A 19,213-nucleotide genomic window follows, 5' to 3' on the forward strand; every position below is an offset into this window, starting at 1 on the left:
TGACAAACGAACGAACGAACGAACGAACGAACAAACAAACAAACAAACAAACAAACAAACAAACAAACAAACAAACAAACAAACAGGGGTGACATAACATAACCACTCTGGCGGGGGTAACTCGTGGGACCTCTCCAGTTTTAGCCTACCCACATGCTGTCACAACTGAACCTAGTGAAGGAGACGAGCGACACTTTCACCGTTTTATTCTGAAAGTTTCACCCATCTCTTCCGGTTCCATCGGGCCAAATTTCTTGTGGCTTTACGGATCTCACAGCTCCAGCGGCAGGGAAACACACCCGTCAGCAGCGCGCACTGGAGACAAAAAAGCGCATCACGGACAAAGGAAATATGGGTGCGCTGGAGAGGATTCACCTCAGCCGGGGAACACAATGGATGAGCCGCTTCTGTTTCATTTGCCGGGAGACCAATTAGCCCACCTTAATGAGGTGCTGGGATGCAAGATACTGCAAGCTAAAAAGGCGGAAGGCTGCGTTTAATCCGTCTGCGGATCCTATGAGCTTGCAATGGCTGTGGCGGGGATATGCAACTGGATAGGGAATAATGTGCCTTTTTATTTTGTGATATTTTCCTTATTTTGTGGCCTTTCGTGTGGACAATTGCGATATTCTATTACGGAAGAACTAGAAAATGGGGCACTGGTCGGTGATCTGGCGCATGACTTGGGGCTGGATATTCTAAAGCTCGCCACCCGAAAAATTAAGGTAACCTCGAACAGCGGTAAACGCTATGTGATTGTCAACCCCAAAAATGGGAAATTGCTTGTCAATGAAAGGATCGACAGGGAAGCACTGTGTGATTTGTCGAGCACCTGCCTCATCAATCTGGAGGTGCTGGTCGAAAACCCCACTGAGGTGTACCATGTCGAGGTGGAGATTGTGGACGCCAATGATAATGCGCCGCAGTTCCCCAGAGACGAGTATCAACTGGAAATCACAGAATCTGCCCTGCCAGGGTCTCGATACCCGATTGAAAACGCTCAGGACCCGGACATAGGGTCCAATTCAGTTCGCATGTATCAGCTCAGCACAAACGACCATTTCGCGCTTGTGTCCAACAAACCCTCCCTAAATACAAAGCACATCGAGCTTGTGCTCAAAAAGCCCCTTGACCGCGAGCAGACGCCTTACCACCAGTTAATTCTAAGCGCTGTGGACGGCGGGACGCCAGAGAAAACAGGCACTGCTAAAATCAATGTCCGGGTCCTGGACTCAAATGACAATGTTCCCCTGTTCGACAGCTCAGTGTACAAGGTGAAACTGTTAGAAAATTCGCCCAAAGACACCCTGGTAATTAAACTGAATGCAACAGATCTGGATGAGGGCACAAATGGAGAGGTTTATTACTCTTTCAGCAGCTACACTCCAGAGAGAGTGAGGCAGATGTTCAGCATGGACACCAACACGGGAGAAATAAGAGTGAGGAACAATGTAGACTATGAAGAGACTAACTCCTATGAGATGTACATCCAGGCGATGGACAAGGGACCTGGGGCCGTGGCAGCACACTGTAAGGTGGTGGTGGAGGTGGTGGACGTGAATGACAACGTCCCTCAGATTGTGCTGTCGTCCCTGTCGAGCCCTGTGAGGGAGGACGCCCGTGCAGACACAGTCGTGGCCCTCATTAGCGTTACTGACCGAGACTCTGGTGCTAACAAGCAGGTGAGCCTGGAGATCCCAGCGGGCCTTCCATTCAAGATCAAGTCATTCAGAAATTACTACACTTTGGTTACCTCAGCTTTCCTGGACCGCGAGACCACCGATGCCTACAATGTCACTCTGAGTGCCACAGATGGAGGAAACCCTCCCCTCTCCTCCCAGAAGACCATACAGGTGGATGTGGCGGATGTTAACGACAACCCTCCGCGATTCGAGCAGACTTCATACACAGTGTATGTGGCTGAGAACAATGCCCCCGGGGCCTCTTTGTGTACTGTGAAAGCTCAAGACGCAGACATCAAAGAGAACGCACGCATCACCTACACAGTGCTCAATGACAACAACCATGGCATCCCTGTCACCTCATATGTGTCTGTGAAGGCTGATACAGGGGAGGCTTATGCCCTGCGAGCCTTTGACTATGAGTCACTGAGAGAGTTTCACTTCCAGGTCAAAGCCCAAGATGGGGGCATTCCTCCCCTCAGCCGCGTCGCCACTGTCTACATCTACATAATGGATCAGAATGACCATGCACCACTGATAGTCAACCCTCCCGGCAATGGCACACGCTCCTTGGAGACGGTGCAAAAGAACGCAGAGCCTGGTGCCTTGGTGACCAAAGTGGTAGCATACGATGCTGACGCTGGGCCAAATGCCTGGTTGGTGTACGTCCTGGAGACAGCCACTGACCTGGACTTGTTCAAGGTGCATGAACACACCGGTGAGATTAGAACCACTCGGAGGATCCTGGAGGACAACTCCACCTCCTTTGCTCTAACCGTCGTAGTGAAGGACCATGGGCAGCCTGCTCTCACCTCCACTGCCACCATCAACGTGGCCGTCATGGAGGTGCCGCCCAAAGTTGTTCCAGACCCCAAGAGGATCATCCGACCTCACAGCACACTGCTCTTCTCCAACGTGACCCTCTACTTGATTGTGGCTTTGAGTGCCACCACCTTTGTTTTCCTGGTCACTGTGGTGGTGTTGGCCATCGTCCGCTGTCATGCCTACTGCACCCAGCCTGGGTCCTGCTCACCTTGCTGTGTGTCACAGAAGCCCCCTCCAGATGGTGGGAGCAGCAGTGTCAGTGCTGGTGGGGGAGGCAGCGGTGGAGCCGGGGCACAACCTAATAACAATGTGGTGCTTCGTAGAGACCTTAAAGTGGAGCCTCACTACATCGAAGTGCGTGGGAATGGCTCCCTAACAAAGACATACTGCTACAAGACCTGCCTGACAGCCACCTCTGGCAGTGACACTTTCATGTTCTACAACACAGGACGTCCCATCAGTGGCACCTGGGGCAGCGGTGCTGACCGCTTCTTCACCAGTGGAAGTGGATTTGTACGCAGACTGAGTATGCCTGATGCCTCCCTGCAAATCTGCCCAGAGGTGCGTCATTAATTCTTTATCTTTGTCCACATACCTGGAAGGTCTTGAATCATCATGTTTATACATGAGCCACTTCTTAATGAAATTTTATTTAGTTGCAAACAATAGAGGACCCTTTAAAGTACATACCAAACATGACTTTTCCTTAAGGTTATAATATAATATGCATTGTTGTCTTTATTTTTGTCAGTGTTTTTTTTTTTTTTTTTTTTTGTAGCTGCAGGGTGATGATATTCCCGCATGTCTAGTTTGATCCTCTCCTGCAATGAACTGAATACTCACAGTCCTCATTCTCTTTGTTCAGTTCCCACTTGCACTGTGCAGTCACTCAGCTCAGCTCAGCTCAGCACTCACACTACATTAGTGTCAGTCCTGATGCTTTTCAAGGCTCCTGTGTTATTTCTGATGATTCAGAGATTTGTGTTTTAGTTCGAGGTTGTCATCACATCTACACCAAGAGCAGGTCATGCCGTCTGCACTACTGGCTCATTCTCTGTGCAAGTGGGCTGAACTTTGTGTTTGTGTGTGTGTGTGTGTGTGTGTGGAGTGAGTGAGTAAAGCTGAACAGTTACACTGGAGCAGTTGGAGTTAATTGACCACCACAAGACTAGTAGTTGAAGAGGCCTTGAATCAGACATCCATGATTTGCGTGTGTGCCTCAGACTATGGGAGAGATATGCACATACCCAGCACTGACACTGTGATGAGATCAAATATTGTTTTAGAGTTTGTCATTACAGCCTCAGTGTTCTGGGTTTGACTCTAGCAAATATTTCTTGGTAGATATATTTTGCTTTTAAGCCCGAGAGGAATGCGAGATTGATGATTTAAATATTGCTGTAATATCATTTTTATTGCCAGATTATTGAAGTTAGAAATTTACCTCTGGATTCATCATCTTAATTATCAGGTACTAGTGCCTGGTACATTAGCAATACAATGAGAAAATCTCTCACAGAGACAAGTGTAGCAATGTAAATTTAATTAACCTCCAGTCTGTGTTCCTCAGCCCTGCAAATTAGATTTACTCAAAGAGGCTGTGTCTACCAGCAGAAAATACTCCCCCCTGAATTGAACTGAGGAACATAATGTGCCATCTTTATCTGGGACATTTGCCACTGCTTTAGCAGGTTTGTGTCTGAAACGCAGCTTTTCTTATTCAGGGTTCTTGAGATGTGAGGGTGCAACACCTCATGACGCTGACAGATTTTAGCAGTAGCTGCAATACAAATGTTCACAGTCATTTCATGCAGTGTATGTGCACAGTACCTACTCATGAGGAAAATAATTATGAAAGGATAAGGCATGAAGGATTGGCTCATTAAAAATATGACTTTCTCCCCCATGAGTTTCATATGGTTCTTTGAACTTAAAGGCAGAATCATTAGCAAAATCTGGCTATTATCAAAGATACATGAATTTCCAGTCCAAAAACTGTAAACCACCCAACACTATTAAAATTAGTATAGGGTAATTTAAAATCAATTAAATATTTAGCCATATTGTATTTCCAGGCAATGTATTTTAATGTCACAGATATTAATTTATGATCTTAGAAACATATAAATATGTTGTATTACTGTCCTATCAAAAATTTGATAGCAAAGTTGACGGCAAAGTTATATATATTACAAAAGATATTGGTATATGCTTGCTCTTCACACTGAGCTAATACAGACCAGAGGATGTGGTTTCCCTGGCGATGATGGATCTTGCTTATTGTTTTTTAAAGGCAATAATTCACCAGAGGGCTTTTAGGAGTTTCAAGCACTCAGCCCAGGTTCATCAGGAGCAAACCGATTTACTCCAGTTGCACATAAACACATCCACATCAGTCTGTGCAAACACCCCAGCACTCATGGAGAGGGCATCACTCTCCCTGCTCTCACATTTATAGAGCCACAGAGTGAGAGACTGTCCAAAAACTCATCAATATGGCTTTCAGCCACTGCCCTTTTTAAGGTCCTTGTGTGGATGCCAATATGCATGCATGTGTGTGAGAGTGTGTGTGTGTGTGTGTGTGTGTGTGTGCTTGCAAAGGGGGACACGACTGCAGTGTTCCAACCACATCCAGAGCTGGGATGTGTATCATGATTAATTGATGAGACCATGGCCCAGCCTGGCTCTGCGCTGTATGAGATCAAACTAAACTCACCCTCTTCCCCCTCTCTCTGTCTCTCTATCTTTCTCTCCTCTCTCTTCTCTTTTTTCTCCTCTCCTCTCTCTCTCTCTCTCTCTCTCTCTCTACCTCTTGCTCGCTCAGCCAAAAGCCCCGAATGCTGACTGGCGATATTCTGCATCTTTGAGGGCAGGGATGCAGAGGTAAGCACTTTCCATCTTTAACTCTTTTGCTACTTTTGATCATCTAGAAAAACTTACACCTATTCACTGCTCTTATAATGTCTACACACAATCTGTGCTACCACTACACTGACCCTGCATGTTGCTCTTTACCACAGCTGTAAGTTATGGTGATACATTAGACTACCTACAGATGCCGGCTCCTTAAAATGACCTCTGTTGAATAAAAAAGACGTTGCAACATAATACTGGCTTTAAGAATCTGTCATCATCAGAAATGACCGCTATGGCCCCTCAGCATCTGTCTGAACGTCAACCCCATCCTCCTTCTTTGGGAAAGACCATGTGTGGCTCCCACCAGTGGATGCACAGCACTATTCCTCTGCAGTGTAACACTATATAGGCCATCTACATTCTGAGCGATGCCTCCCCCAGTTACAGTCTTTAAGCAGAAAGCATGAAGGACAAATGAGCTGACTATGACCTTTCTCAGATTATCAGATGCACACATCAGTGTCTCCATGTACAACTGCCCTGCCTGCACACATGTGTGCCTTTCTGTGTGTATTTATACATTTTTGTGTGGAGATGAGGGGATAAGTTGTGAAGTCAGACAGCAGAGGACATTTTAGACTCCAGTCGTACTTGTTAATTCATTGGGCATACTTGCATGCACTCTTTTTTTTCCAGCTGTGGCTTTATGGATAGATCTAAAAATAGATACACTATATAGTATAAGAAATATTAACCTGAAACATAACTGAATTAAGCTTTTAGAACCACATGCAAATGGTGGTTAAGTTGGGGTTACACCTATTAATTCCTCTGGGGTATTATTTCAAATATAGATTGCTGTATTTTTAGTTTTCTTGCTCTTACAAGAATATTTGCGTATTTTCAATTATCAGTAAGTAAAGAACTACACATGTAAGCTTTCCCATTAACTACCTTCTGCAAATCAGAGAATGCTAAATTGAAAAAAAAAAAAATGTTGTTTTTTATTTGCATCTGTAATTAAGTTTTTGCTAATCTGATATGCAGACAGCTGGAACGTCACAGACTAATGAGTTTTTCCTCCACACGTCTGTCCTTTGCACCGAATTTTCATAATTTCATGCTATCAATGCTTACCACTCAGTCGTGGAGTCTTCTGCTCCGTCTACGTTTGATTTAATTAGATATTAGTGTTAATTTCTATGGTGGGGAGGGTATCATAATGTGCATCATGTCATCAAGTCAGTGTAACATGACATGGTTTAACATAAATCATCACCGCAATTTGCCGCTGCCATCTCTAAAATGGCAGTGCCTCTAACACACATAGACACGGAGACGGCTCACATTAACACTTAGCCCCAACACACGCGTGCTGTAATGTCTCATACTACACGCAACTTGTAGCACCAACATCACTGACCCACATTCCTGGTGTAGTCAACCACTGTAGAAAACACCAGTCCTATCTGTGTCATATTCTCACACATTGAAGTGCATGCACCTCTGCTTATGTAAAAGCCCGAAACTCACACTGCTCAGAAAATACATTTGATATTCATGACAAATCCCTATTCATCATAACAAGTGTGTTTGCGATAGATGCTGGATGTGCTGCATTGCAGAGGCCCCAGTCAGAGTAGGTCCTGCTTTACAGATAGCTCTGTGTTCATTATGATTGTATGGGGGGAAAAAACTTCAGCCTAGGTTGGAAACTGCACATTCAGTGGGTAGACGGTCATGAGAGCGGTATCAATCTTCTCTTGGCAAGGAAACATCTAAATATATTTGCTGAAATGTCAAACTATTCCTCCTTTCCAACAAAAAAAACTGTCTACCTACAAACTTTTAGATTTTTTTTGTACAGCCATACTAAAAGGTGTAAAAAATAATGGGGTTTGTGTCTTTGCTAGTTGTTTATCACCCTCACAGGATGGCAAAGGACCAGGTTAGAGACAAGTTATAGAGTTTGTTTTCTTTGGACAGAGCTAAGCTGGCAGTTTCCATACTTTATGCTAAGATAAGCTAACCAGCTGCTCAGTGTGACAGACATAAGAGTGGGCAAGAAAAAAAGCGAAATTAATGAAAATATAAAATTTCATTGCAAGAATTCATAATACTTTGGAATTTGTTTATTCATTAGGATGCTACAAAGAATATTTTATACTGCCGGGGATATATAAAATACAGTTTTCAAACATGCATGATCAAAACTTTTCTTCCAGTTAATGGTTTTCTAATTGACCATTTTTAAGTAAGAGTCATCACAAAATGAAAGTGAACCTTTGGGTGAAAACAGGAGGAAGTGTTTCTGCAGAGCCATCTCTCAGAGTGCTGTCTGCCCACCAGCTCGGCTGAATGAAAGAAGTAGAGCTCAGAAAAATACACCCTCTGGGTGTTTTACATCTCGTGGAAAAAAATAAATAAATAAAAAACATCTGAAACCTCAAGAACTCCACTTCGATGCCAACACAAGTGTCTATGTTGGGACTGTGGTGTGAATTTTTTTTTTTGGAAACATTGTGTCCTACTTTGTATACGCATGGTAACCATACAATAAAATATAACTGTCAGCTGAATTCCAGAGTTAAAACCTGACTTCAAAAAAACAAATGCAGCATTGTCTTAATAAATATGGCCTCGTCCAGAAGATGCAATACTAATGTGGATTCCCATTTGGATGGATACGTGTGATGTGGGCACAACACTCACCACATTTCCATTTGCAACAATGGCACAGAAAGAGATGTTGCATTTCCTGTTTTCCCTCTTCCTACCTGCAGTATATTCGAATATTCAAAATCAGTCCAGTTACACAAAGAAAAATGTCCAAATGTAGATATTGACATAGCTGAAGTGGTTTGCTTATAGAGGACTTTCACCGTGAAGCAGCTGCAGGCTCCATTGACAGCACAACAAAGGCAAGTGGATCAGAACATGCTGATGTTCATATCTGTTGGGTGCAGCAAAAACAGAACTGACAGAAAGTACTAGAGAAAATGAATGAAACACATGGAAGATACTGAACTGATATTGAAGTGGCACCTGCATGTTCACATGTGTGGAACTTGACCCAGTCACTTGAAGCTGCTCCATTGAGGCTGTGAACTATTAAATGGCAGTCAGGATGGTAATATAGTAAGGCTGCAGTCATCTTAATACCTGTATCTGAAGTTGACCGCCACAACAAGGGATATGAAGAAGAGAAAGCAGAGGTTTTGGATAAACTAACTCAACAGAAACATGATTATGTCAACAGGAATGATGAAAACATCTACCACCACTGCTGATACACTATATTGCCAAAAGTATTCATTCACCTGCCTTGACTCGCATAAGTGACATCCCATTCTTAATCCATAGCATTTAATATGATGTCGACCCACCCTTTGCAGCTATAACAGCTTCAACTCTTCTGGGAAGGCTGTCCACAAAGTTCAGGAGTGTGTTTGTGACCATTCTTCCAGAAGCGCATTTGTGAGGTCACACACATGTTGGACGAGAAGGCCTGGCTCTCCGTCTCTGCTCTAATTCATCCCAAAGGTGTTCTATAGGGTTGAGGTCAGGACTCTGTGCAGGCCAGTCAAGTTCATTCACACCAAACTCTCTCATCTATGTCTTTATGGACCTTGCTTTGTGCACTGGTCCACAGTCATGTTGGAAGAGGAAGGGGCCATCTGTTCCCACAAAGTTGGGAGCATGGAATTGTCCAAAATCTCTTGGTATGCTGACGCATTCAGAGTTCCTTTCACTGGAAGGAAGGGGCCAAGCCCAGCTCCTGAAAAACAACCCCACACCATAATCCCCCCTCCACCAAACTTTACACTTGGCACAATGCAGTCAGACAAGTACCGTTCTCCTGGCAACCGCCAAACTGAGACTCGTCCATCAGATTGGCAGATGGAGAAGTGCGATTCGTCGCTCCAGAGAATGCATCTCCACTGCTCTAGAGTCCAGTGGCGGCGTGCTTTACACCACTGCATCCGACGCTTTGCATTGCACTTGGTGATATATGTCTTGGATGCAGCTGCTCAGCCATGGAAACCCATTCCACAAAGCTCTCTATGCACTGTTCTTGAGCTAATCTGAAGGCCTCATGAGGTTTGGAGGTCTGTAGCGATTGACTCTGCAGAAAGTTGGCGACCTCTGCGCACTATGTGCCTCAGCATCCGCTGACCCCGCTCCATCAGTTTACGTGGCCTACCACTTCGTGGCTGAGTTGCTGTCGTTCCCAATCGCTTCCACTTTGTTATAATACCACTGATGGTTGACTGTGGAATATTTAGGAGTGAGGAAATTTCACGACTGGACTTGTTGCACAGGTGGCATCCTATCACAGTACCAAGCTGGAATTCACTGAGCTCCTGAGAGCGACCCATTCTTTCACAAATGTTTGTAGAAACAGTCTGCATGCCTAGGTGCTTGATTTTATACACCTTTGGCCATGGAGGTGATTGGAACACCTAATTTCAATTATTTGGATGAGTGAGTGAATACTTTTGGCAATATAGTGTATGTCAGACACTGGTTTAGTGGTTCGTGGTCCACAGCAACCAGAAAACAACAGTTTTTTTATAAAGCTATAAAAGAATGTGCCAGGGACACCACATGAAGGCAGTTCATAAGATGAAATCAGTCAACAACCTGAAAACAAGCAGCTCTCTGGGTTTCAAGCAGCAAAGTTTTCGTGCTGCTTGACTTTCTGTCTTATTTCTCTTCTTTGAACCATCACTGTTTCTCTCATGGGAGCCCGACTCTTCTTTTCCCATTACTTCAAAAACAGCTCTCAGCAGAGAGGTGTTAGAAATGGCTGCCAAGAAACCAGACATCACCAGAGCAGAGAGAACTAAATACTTGCCATATCTTCTTCTGCAAGGATAGGCAACATGCACCAAAGATATTTTGACATGTCACAGCAGGAAGAGCACAGGTGTGAATAATAAAATGGATGGTGGCTGAATTCCATTTAGCTCCTTCTGTTTCAGGGTAAAAAGCCTTTTGTGACATTGTTTCAAGGATGTGAATGTTCATTGTTGTTTAAATAAGTAAAATGGAAATTGGTTGCCAGGGGCAACAAGACCATGAGAAAGAAGTGTGATGGTAGTCCAAAACTGGTCACCCTTGGCAACTATGTTGTTTAGGCCTAAAACTAACTAATGACTATTAGGCTGCTGCTTGAAATTCTGACACTGTAAGCAATTCTTTGTGTTAGATTATCATTTCAAAAATATCTAGGCTATAAAGGAAAACAAACTTCTTTAAGGAGGACATTACTAGCTAGTGGTCAGCTCATTGAATAATAAGTAAATATTTGATTTGATGTATCTGCTGACGTTGCTGAACTCTCTTTCAGTTCGGTCCACATGGAGGAGTCCTCTGTGATGCAGGGAGCCCAGGGGATGCTCGTCCAGAACTGGCCCACTGTTTCCAGCGCTGCAGGTGAGTGGACATGCAGCAGACAGGATGTAGGGTGAAAAAAACACCCTGTGTATCAGCTTATTTGGGGCAATGATGACTAAAAATATTACAAGTAAAAGGTAGCTTTTTGCCCACTTTACCTGCAAATGTAATATAGATTTATACTGTAGAAAATTGAGATTAGATTTTCAAAAGTAAAGGATGTTTACTGCAAGTCAGGTGTACTGAAATTTCTTTATGTGATATGCCCTAAAGCTATTTGTTGCTTGTTAAAGTTTGTATCTCATTTTTTTTTATTAGTATATTAATCACACTATATATTCTTGTGTGTGATGATCCTAGTAAATGACAACAAAAAAAGAAAAGATAACAGTGCTCAGGGGCCAACAAATATCACGGACACTGGATACATTTACTCACCAACTCTCAAAAATTTGATAGAATGTATTCCTCCAAATATAGTACTGAGACTGAATAAACCTTGGCTCTTAGTGCAAAAAACACAATTGATGCATGAGTAGAGCCAGCAGCTGGTTATCTTAGCATTAAGACTGAAAACAGAGAAACAGCTAGCATGGTTCTGTCCAAAAAATTTAAAAAAGACTGCTTACTGGCACCTCTAAAGCTCAGTAGGCCTAATTAAAATGATATACCTCATATGTTTATTCTTTACAAAAACCAAAGTATGAAAGTTTCATGTTTAAGCATAGATTTCAGAAACACTGTTATTCAGTGAGTTTTTAAGGCACTAGTGGACGGATTTGTTTTGTTTTTCTTTATTTTTACTTTTGTTCATTTCTTTCAATTGAATTAATGAAGTTGAATTAATCTTTGTTTTTGCTGTGGTTCAGATATTATGGTAAAACTAGGGATTTGACAGAATTGAAAAGCCACATGATCTTCAGTTCCAGTGTGATGTTCATACAGAGCTTAGCTGAGATGCCAAAACCCTGAGGCCCTTATGCACAGATAAACAGCTATATCGTCCCCTAAAAGCATCTAGCAGCATGGAGAGCTATGGACAGACAGAAAAAGGAAACTGTTTTTTAATGAGTTGTCCTGAGTGGGTGGCAACACAAAAAAATGTGTAGCAGCAGAACATAAGTGTAAATACAGCTGGCCTGGAAAGTGACCCCTGCTTCATCATTCACAGAAACACTGGCTCAGAGCAGATGACTAATAAAATTTGGGAGTACTACTGTACGTGGAAAAGCACAGAAAAACATTGTGTGTGGCTTGCATTGGTCGACTGGAAGACTAAGATTGTGTTTGGAACATTGTGATTCTCTCCTTTCCTCTGCCCAGCTACCAGTCATTGATTTTCTGTCTCGCTGCAGGATTTAAAACATACTGTAGGTACAGACTTGAGGGTGAAGTTGTAGCATCACAGTCAATCACTTGATGAGTCAGTGACAGATTATGTCTTACTGTCTGTCAGCAAACATATACATGTGAAGTCTTTTCTCTCTGTGGAGAAGAGAGCTGGGGAATTGTTCGAGATACACGCTGTGCCAGTTCCCAGTTTCTCTGAGCCAGTTTGCTGCAGAGAAATGTGTATTTTTTAGAGCAGATGGAAACCTGCCTCTCTGGTCATGTAAAGACTCAAATTATTGTATTCAGGAAGAGTGCACAGCATACTGCAGATTATCATGGGTGCATTGTTGCATTAGGAAATAATTTGTTAGGAGTGGCCCAGTGGTAAGGCATAGACATGTGCTGGATTGCAGGTTGATCCTCTTTTCTATGCATCAAAAGGTGGAGCCTTTTTTTGTGACACATTATCATGTCTGCAGTGACTTGCTATGATGAAGTTGTCCGATATGCTGTGATGCATCTAAATGCGGCACCCTCAAAACTGTGTTTATGTAAGTGACCCATGGTGCAGACGAGGAGACATTTGTCTAATGCCAGAGGGGGAGAGACGCTGTTATCAGTAATAAGAGCCATGATAAAAAAAATTTTAAAAAAGAGAGATCCAGTGACATTAAAAGCAATTTTTGAGAGGAAGAGCAGAGGAGACGTACAAGGGGATGGAGAAAAAAAAGCAAGGTATGGGGGGATGGAGAAAGAGAAAGGTTAAGAGGATTGGCAGGTTCCTGCAGTAGTGTTGTTGCTAGGGAACGCCATGTGACCTGTTGCCTGGCAACACTGTCTAACTGAGAGATTGCTGCAGCAGCCGCACCCTCCATCAGCAGGGAGTGGGCGAAGGCAGTTTCCATGGCAACCAGTCATATCTCTGAATGGAAGACTTAGAGACAGAAAAAAGGAAGGAGCAGGGAAGGGAAGGGAAGGGGACTTGGCAAGGGCAGGTATTAAGAAGAAAAAGAGGGCCATGCAGTAATTTGCAAAGGAAATAATGTCAATGGAAAGACTGGTTTAGGTTGACGTGTCTCATGCAGAATACATGTGATGTGGCTCATACACAAGCACTACACGCCTGTCAGATTTATGCATGTGCTACAAACCACCAGAGGGATTCATTTTAGATGGAAGCGTATCTTGGACTAGACAGAAAATTACATAGCCTATTTTAAATGTAGGACATCAGGTTACACGAAATGAGGCTTCAAACACCCACGTATCTACATCAGGTGTCATGGCAACCTCCTCACAAGGAGCTCCGCTGTCCTGCTTACCAGCGGTTACACCATAATCCAATTCAGACACACATTTGCTGTGAAATATTGGCTAATATGAAGCAAAGGGAGAGTTACAAATGATCCTCCATGTTAGAGAAACAGTAGCAGAGAGGAATCAAAGCTCTTAATAGTTCATAGCTGTGAGGTGACCTGCTCCTTATGAATTAATGTTTCACACACACGCACACACACACACACACACACACACACACACACACACACACAGAGGAATATCTCAAATTAATACCTGGGCCAGGATTTTAATTAACAATGTTAGGGGCTTGGATTCACCACAGCCAGTGCAGAAAACCCTGGGATGTCCCAAGACGACGAGACAATATCCACTTGATTAGACGCTACACAACCACATGACATTTTAGCTCAGGTGGTCATGCATAGGCATGTGAACTGCTCTTGCCCCATCATGCCAAAAAATGCTCTGCTGTGATAGTGTACAATTTCCTTCACTGCAGGAATACAGTAATTATAGTGCAGTTTGCAGCATTATTACCAGTCGAGTAGACTTGCACACATCTTACTGCCTTAGCTTTAAACACGATAGGTTTAACTATATTTTAGATCTTATTCACTCTATCATAATAAGTTGTCCAATACTCAATTGAGTAGGCCAGAGCCTACCTGTAATGGTCTGTCCAAATCCATTAGGTGACTCAGTAACCATAGTTTAAGAAATTATTTCCAAACACTTTGATCAAATCAGGAATGTCTGAGAAAGCACTGTCCAAATTTCTATAAAATCTGACGTTAATATTCATTTGTTGCAGAGGATGAATCCTAATGTTTGAATGAGCCTCTCACTGTTCCTCTAGCACCACTTTTGTGCACTTCTTGATCTTTCATCTCTAACACTGCACATACAAGTATTCCATAAGCTAGCAGGCAAAGGACTGAGCATCAACTCACCTCCCTTTTAACAGCAGCATCAGGTAACAGGAAATGATGTGTCAGTTATATAAAATGGAAGTGCATTGTTTACAGCAGCACAATGCACTGCGTTACTGGCTCGATAAGCTCATCCACATTCTGCCTCACAGTATTCTTCACGTCTCCTTTAACTCACTGGCTCTCTATTCAGTTTATTTTAGGCCTCCTCCACACGAGAAGCAATCGTTCTTTGGCTAAGCACTGATAGGAAATGAATGGGACTTTTTTCAAATACCAGAACTTCTTCCTGGGTTTAACACCCAGATTAAATACAGACAGACCATACCATCAAATGTCATAATCCTCAGAAGCAGACTAGCATAACAGTATTACACCACTAACTCCATCAATGCTAATATATGATGCTAACATCTGACACTGAGTATTCATTAAACAAGCGAAATTAGTTCGTCAATTAGCTTTGTTGTTGTTATCTTTTTTTTTTTTTTTTTTTTTTAAATGTTGTACAAATTGTGTAAAACGAGATCAAACTGCAAAAATCAAAGACATAATAAATGTGGATTTCCCTTGGTAGCAATGACTTGAGTTCTAGGATTATTATATTTGTCTGATCCTGGTGCTTCATATGCTATTTCTTCAGTGTAAGTTAATAATGAATAGTTCTATTTTTGCAAGTACAAAACAAATTATTCATGTGTGTCTGTGTTCTTAAGTTCCTGTCACAATGTTGCTATGTTACTAAATGCCACAATACTTTATCTGACCTCCCCTGCTACACTGACAAGATCAGTCCTTTACGGCATCATATTTGCATGAGTTAAATTATGATCAGTTAGCAGTGACTCATGGCTAAATAACATAACAGTGCTCTGTTAAAGAAGAGTCCATCAGAGCTCTTTGTTGTCAATATTCTATTTTTGTATAGCTGCAATAATGCAGAGCTATCTATGGACAAGTGTAGTAGTGTCCATTACATCAACTCTTATTACAGCCCATACATGTAATTTATTCTCATACTCATTGAACTCATTGTGGGGACTCAGTGGGACACCGTGTGTATGGACAGTGTGTATTTTCAAAATAGTGTACTTCCCTGTGGGTAGGTGGTTGAAACCATTTCAGCACTCCAGCAATGTCATAAATAGCCTATAAAGAAAAATCAAACAGAATCTTTTTGCATGGGCTTGTGTTTGATCTAAATAAAATCCAGACTGAAAGTAGGTCAGCGCAGCGGGAACTGGTGTGGGCCTCAGAGCACCGTGTCTGCAAAACCAGCCCACCCCCATCTTTCTTAGTATCTCTCTCTCTCTCTCTCTCTCTCTTTTTCTTTCTTTCCCTCGCTCTCTTCATCTCATCTCACATCCTCTTTAACCTTTTGACCTTAATAGCTGTCTTATTTTCACTTTACATAATAATTGTTCTATATATAAATCCTATCCTCATTTTTTTTCAGTCTTTCTTTTTAGACTTGCTATCTGTGTTTCCTTTCTCTGTCACATCCATGCTCGAGCACTAAAGGTTGTCCCTGGCCTCCTGTGAGGTAGTAGGATTATGCTGCTTCCAACATCCAAATACAAATACAAATCACTTTGCCAAGTTAAGCATTCCTGTGGTTTAAAGGTTAGTCCCCTCCAGTGTTCCCTCCTGTGGTCTCTGCTGAATTGCTGTCCTGAAAATATTCACTGCCCGTGGCTATCACTCCATTGTCAGGCTGTTTCTCTGCTCATCGCTGCTTGATTTTGGTTATTCCTCACATGTATGTCAGATTTCAGAACATCTCAAAGACCAAAGAATATATCATTTAAAATCATTTAAACGATCCTAAGTCCTCAGATAATTTGTGTCTTTTTTCAGTAAAACAAGTACCTCTGTGCTAAATGTTATGGGCATGTATTAGTGACTTGTTGTCATGTGTCTACCTTGGGGAAACTGAGTTATCACAGTCTGCACAAAAACCTTATTTTAAGTTAAAAAGTAACATAGATGATACCTCATTTAGCTGCCTTGAGTCACAACTGTCTTCTAAATTGACTTGAATAATTACTTTGTGGACCTGCTGCAGTTTGACAGGACTGTCGTGACTAAGGTGGTTAGCTGACTCTGGCCATCTCGTAGCGGATCTAGAGATAACATCTATGGGAGCGATATGCTGTAAAAAGACTGAGCATCGGTCTGAGCTCTGTTTGTGTTTGTTGAAGAGATATTATTCTCTTATTATGTGATGTCACAGGAGTCAAGTGAACACTGTGTGGATTCTACTTTATTCAGTCTCCCCCTGTCGGTTAGCTAACACTAGCTAACAACTGTGTGCAAATATCAGGCTAATGACAAACAGGGCAGATGAAATCGTGTGAGCAGACTTTCAGTTTCTGTTCTCTGCTCAAAGTGGATGTCTGTACTTAGCTGACACATCTGCAGTCCATATGTAGTCAGGCTATGGAGGATAGCATATGTATTTATTTCTTAAAATCTGCATAAAGATGATGCCCATGTTAGTGTTTTTTTTATTGTTCTTGCCCAACTGTTTTGCACATGTAGGCCTAAAAATAGTGTCATGTTTTAGTTTTTATTTGTATTTGCAACAGTTTCATAACAGGGAAATGTGTTAACAATTTAGCCAATAATGTGCATGTTACACAATTTTACATTCAAGGAAACAGTGCTGTTGCTCACTCCTTGATTGAGAGAGAGATGTAAGGTTCTACGATGAATTCTGAGAAGCACTTAATGCAACATTGGGATTTATCTGATGTAACTGAATCATCAAGAATCAATTCAGTTTGAATTGATAATTTAATCCAGTGTCAAAATGAATAGATTCTGGACTTCAATACTGAACCAAACTGGGAGATTAATTTTTTCATACTGACCAGGCTGCAATGGACTATCCTGTGTAATCCTGTGTAAACAAGATGTACCATGTTAGTTAGTGAGCTTTAGAGGTGCTGCTAGTCAGATTTTGTTACCTAGGCTAGGTGTTCCCCCCTGACTCCAGTCTTCATGCCAAGCTGCAGGCTGTAGCTTCATTTTACTACCCCACAGACTTAAGTGGTATCAATTTCCTCTCTCGACACTCTCTCGACAGATAATTCTTTCCAAAACGTCAGGCTATACCTTTAAGGGACCAGTGTGGTTATAATGGTAATTGAATAAATGTAATGATTAGCCAGTCTTGACATGCTGTCTTTTTTTTTTTCCTGTCTAGATGGAGAGGGTGGTGGAGAGCTTTCACCCCCAGTGGGCGCTGGAGTGAACAGCAACAGCTGGCACTTCAGATACGGCGCCGGACCAGGATACGGCCCTCCACAGCCCCTGAAGCCAGGAGAGATTCCTCCCGAAGCCTTCATCATCCCTGGATCCCCAGCCATCATTTCCATCCGCCATGACGGGGGCCCTGTGGATGACAAAGGTGACTTCATAAGCTTCGGCAAGAAGGAGGAGGCCAAGAAAAAGAAAAAGAAGAAGAAAGACAAGAAGGACAAGAAAGAGAAAGGAAAGGATGAGGGGGGTGAAGAGTAGAGGAGAAGGGGTGACTTGAAAACAGAGCTACCAACAAACTATCATCCCAATTGCAGAGCCAGAAAAAAAGATAAACGCATACTGTAGAATGGAGGGAACCTCTTTGCACCATATTTGCATAGACATTGTACAGTGGCCAAACCCTCATTAGACCAGGTCTGGCTCCCCACATCATGCAAACGTTTCTCTCGCTTTCTTGGCTCATTTGGCCCATAACTTTGGCCAAGGTTTATGGTAAACAAATGTTCTTAGTAGCTAGACTTCAACTAAAGGCTGGACCAAATTAAAACAGAAAGTAATTTATTGGATTAGATTAACCTTTCTGTGATTTGCTGCCCCCACCCCAGTTTGTATATTGACAAACAAAAACACCTGAAAAGGTGTAATATTTGTATCTGACCATTGTCAGCTGAGGCTGCCCGTGTTGGCATCTCTGTCTTTATGCAGCCCCTTAACTTTTTGACTCACCCGGTTGGAGGTGAAGTTGAAGCCAAACTAAAAACAAAAAAAAAAGAAACAGAGGCTATTGTCTTCAGTATTATGGAGGCCTTGTAAAAATCCAGAAAATGTGGTCTTTTGTAAAAAAAATAAATAAATAAAAATTAAAAATTAAAAAGTCACAACATACAGTATATGTACCATGAGATTAGCACCTTTAAGAGAATGAGGTGGCTGAGATAAACAGGACCACACTCGAATAAAGAGCTCTGTTTCAGTGTAACATAGCACATTGCCAAGGCTGAGGACCTGGACTGGGTTGCACCAACTATGCGCAAGTTTGTTCCCAGGTTATGGTATAAAGTAGTGGCTTCATAACTGCTAGTTCATTTGGAATTAGCAAGTTACTAAATTTGAGTGCACCACATGTACTAAGGGGGGATATAGCTAGTTATAACATGAAGATTTGAGATGAATAGCTAATCAGTATGACTGCTACCTTGCTGATGGATACGAACCTCTTGGATTTGTAGTTGACTAGATTTGCATAAAAATTACAATTGGCCAATAGAATCCATATTTGACTCTTAAAGGACAATACTAGTTTTTGCATGTTTTAATCCATTCTCTACAAATCATGTTATAACTAACATCACCTCTAACCATTTTCCTAAGCACACCAGTGTGTTTTGGGATGTATTTTTCTCACCTTCCAGCCAGCCAGTGTTTCTTTATTTATTGTACCACAGCACAAAAATAAATAAGCTGAGACTGGAAACTATTTTGCAATACGAAAATCCATCAGAGTGAGAGCAGCATCTGGTTTTATTGTTGTCTCAGTAACATTTTCATCACATGCTCATGTAGCTCCAGTGTGTCACGTCTGCCAAAATGAAACACAGGCTTGACGGGGTTACATACGTCAAGCAA

The 19,213-nt window shown here is 42.3% G+C and overlaps 1 protein-coding gene and 1 long non-coding RNA gene across 2 annotated transcripts; one reads left to right on the forward strand and one right to left on the reverse strand.

Annotated features, from left to right (window-relative positions):
- The first annotated feature begins 270 nt into the window (after positions 1 to 270).
- On the forward strand, positions 271 to 18,468 carry LOC139607590 (protocadherin alpha-C2-like). The gene is made up of 4 exons (XM_071460583.1): positions 271 to 3,068; positions 5,332 to 5,390; positions 10,717 to 10,802; positions 17,532 to 18,468. Exons 1-4 carry the CDS (start codon positions 528 to 530, stop codon positions 17,843 to 17,845), a joined length of 3,000 nt encoding a protein of 999 aa, XP_071316684.1. The 5' UTR covers positions 271 to 527; the 3' UTR covers positions 17,846 to 18,468.
- Positions 8,003 to 9,553, reverse strand: LOC139607591 (uncharacterized). The gene is made up of 3 exons (XR_011684873.1): positions 8,409 to 9,553; positions 8,246 to 8,316; positions 8,003 to 8,140 (listed from the first exon to the last, which is right to left on the reverse strand). It is a non-coding gene; the product is annotated as an uncharacterized lncRNA (long non-coding RNA).
- Positions 18,469 to 19,213: the final 745 nt, after the last annotated feature.

This window comes from Trachinotus anak, unplaced genomic scaffold, assembly GCF_046630095.1.
Source record: "Trachinotus anak isolate AG129_WGS33_773 ecotype Australia unplaced genomic scaffold, CSIRO_AGI_Tana_v1 ptg000024l, whole genome shotgun sequence".
Taxonomy (NCBI): Eukaryota; Metazoa; Chordata; class Actinopteri; order Carangiformes; family Carangidae; genus Trachinotus; species Trachinotus anak.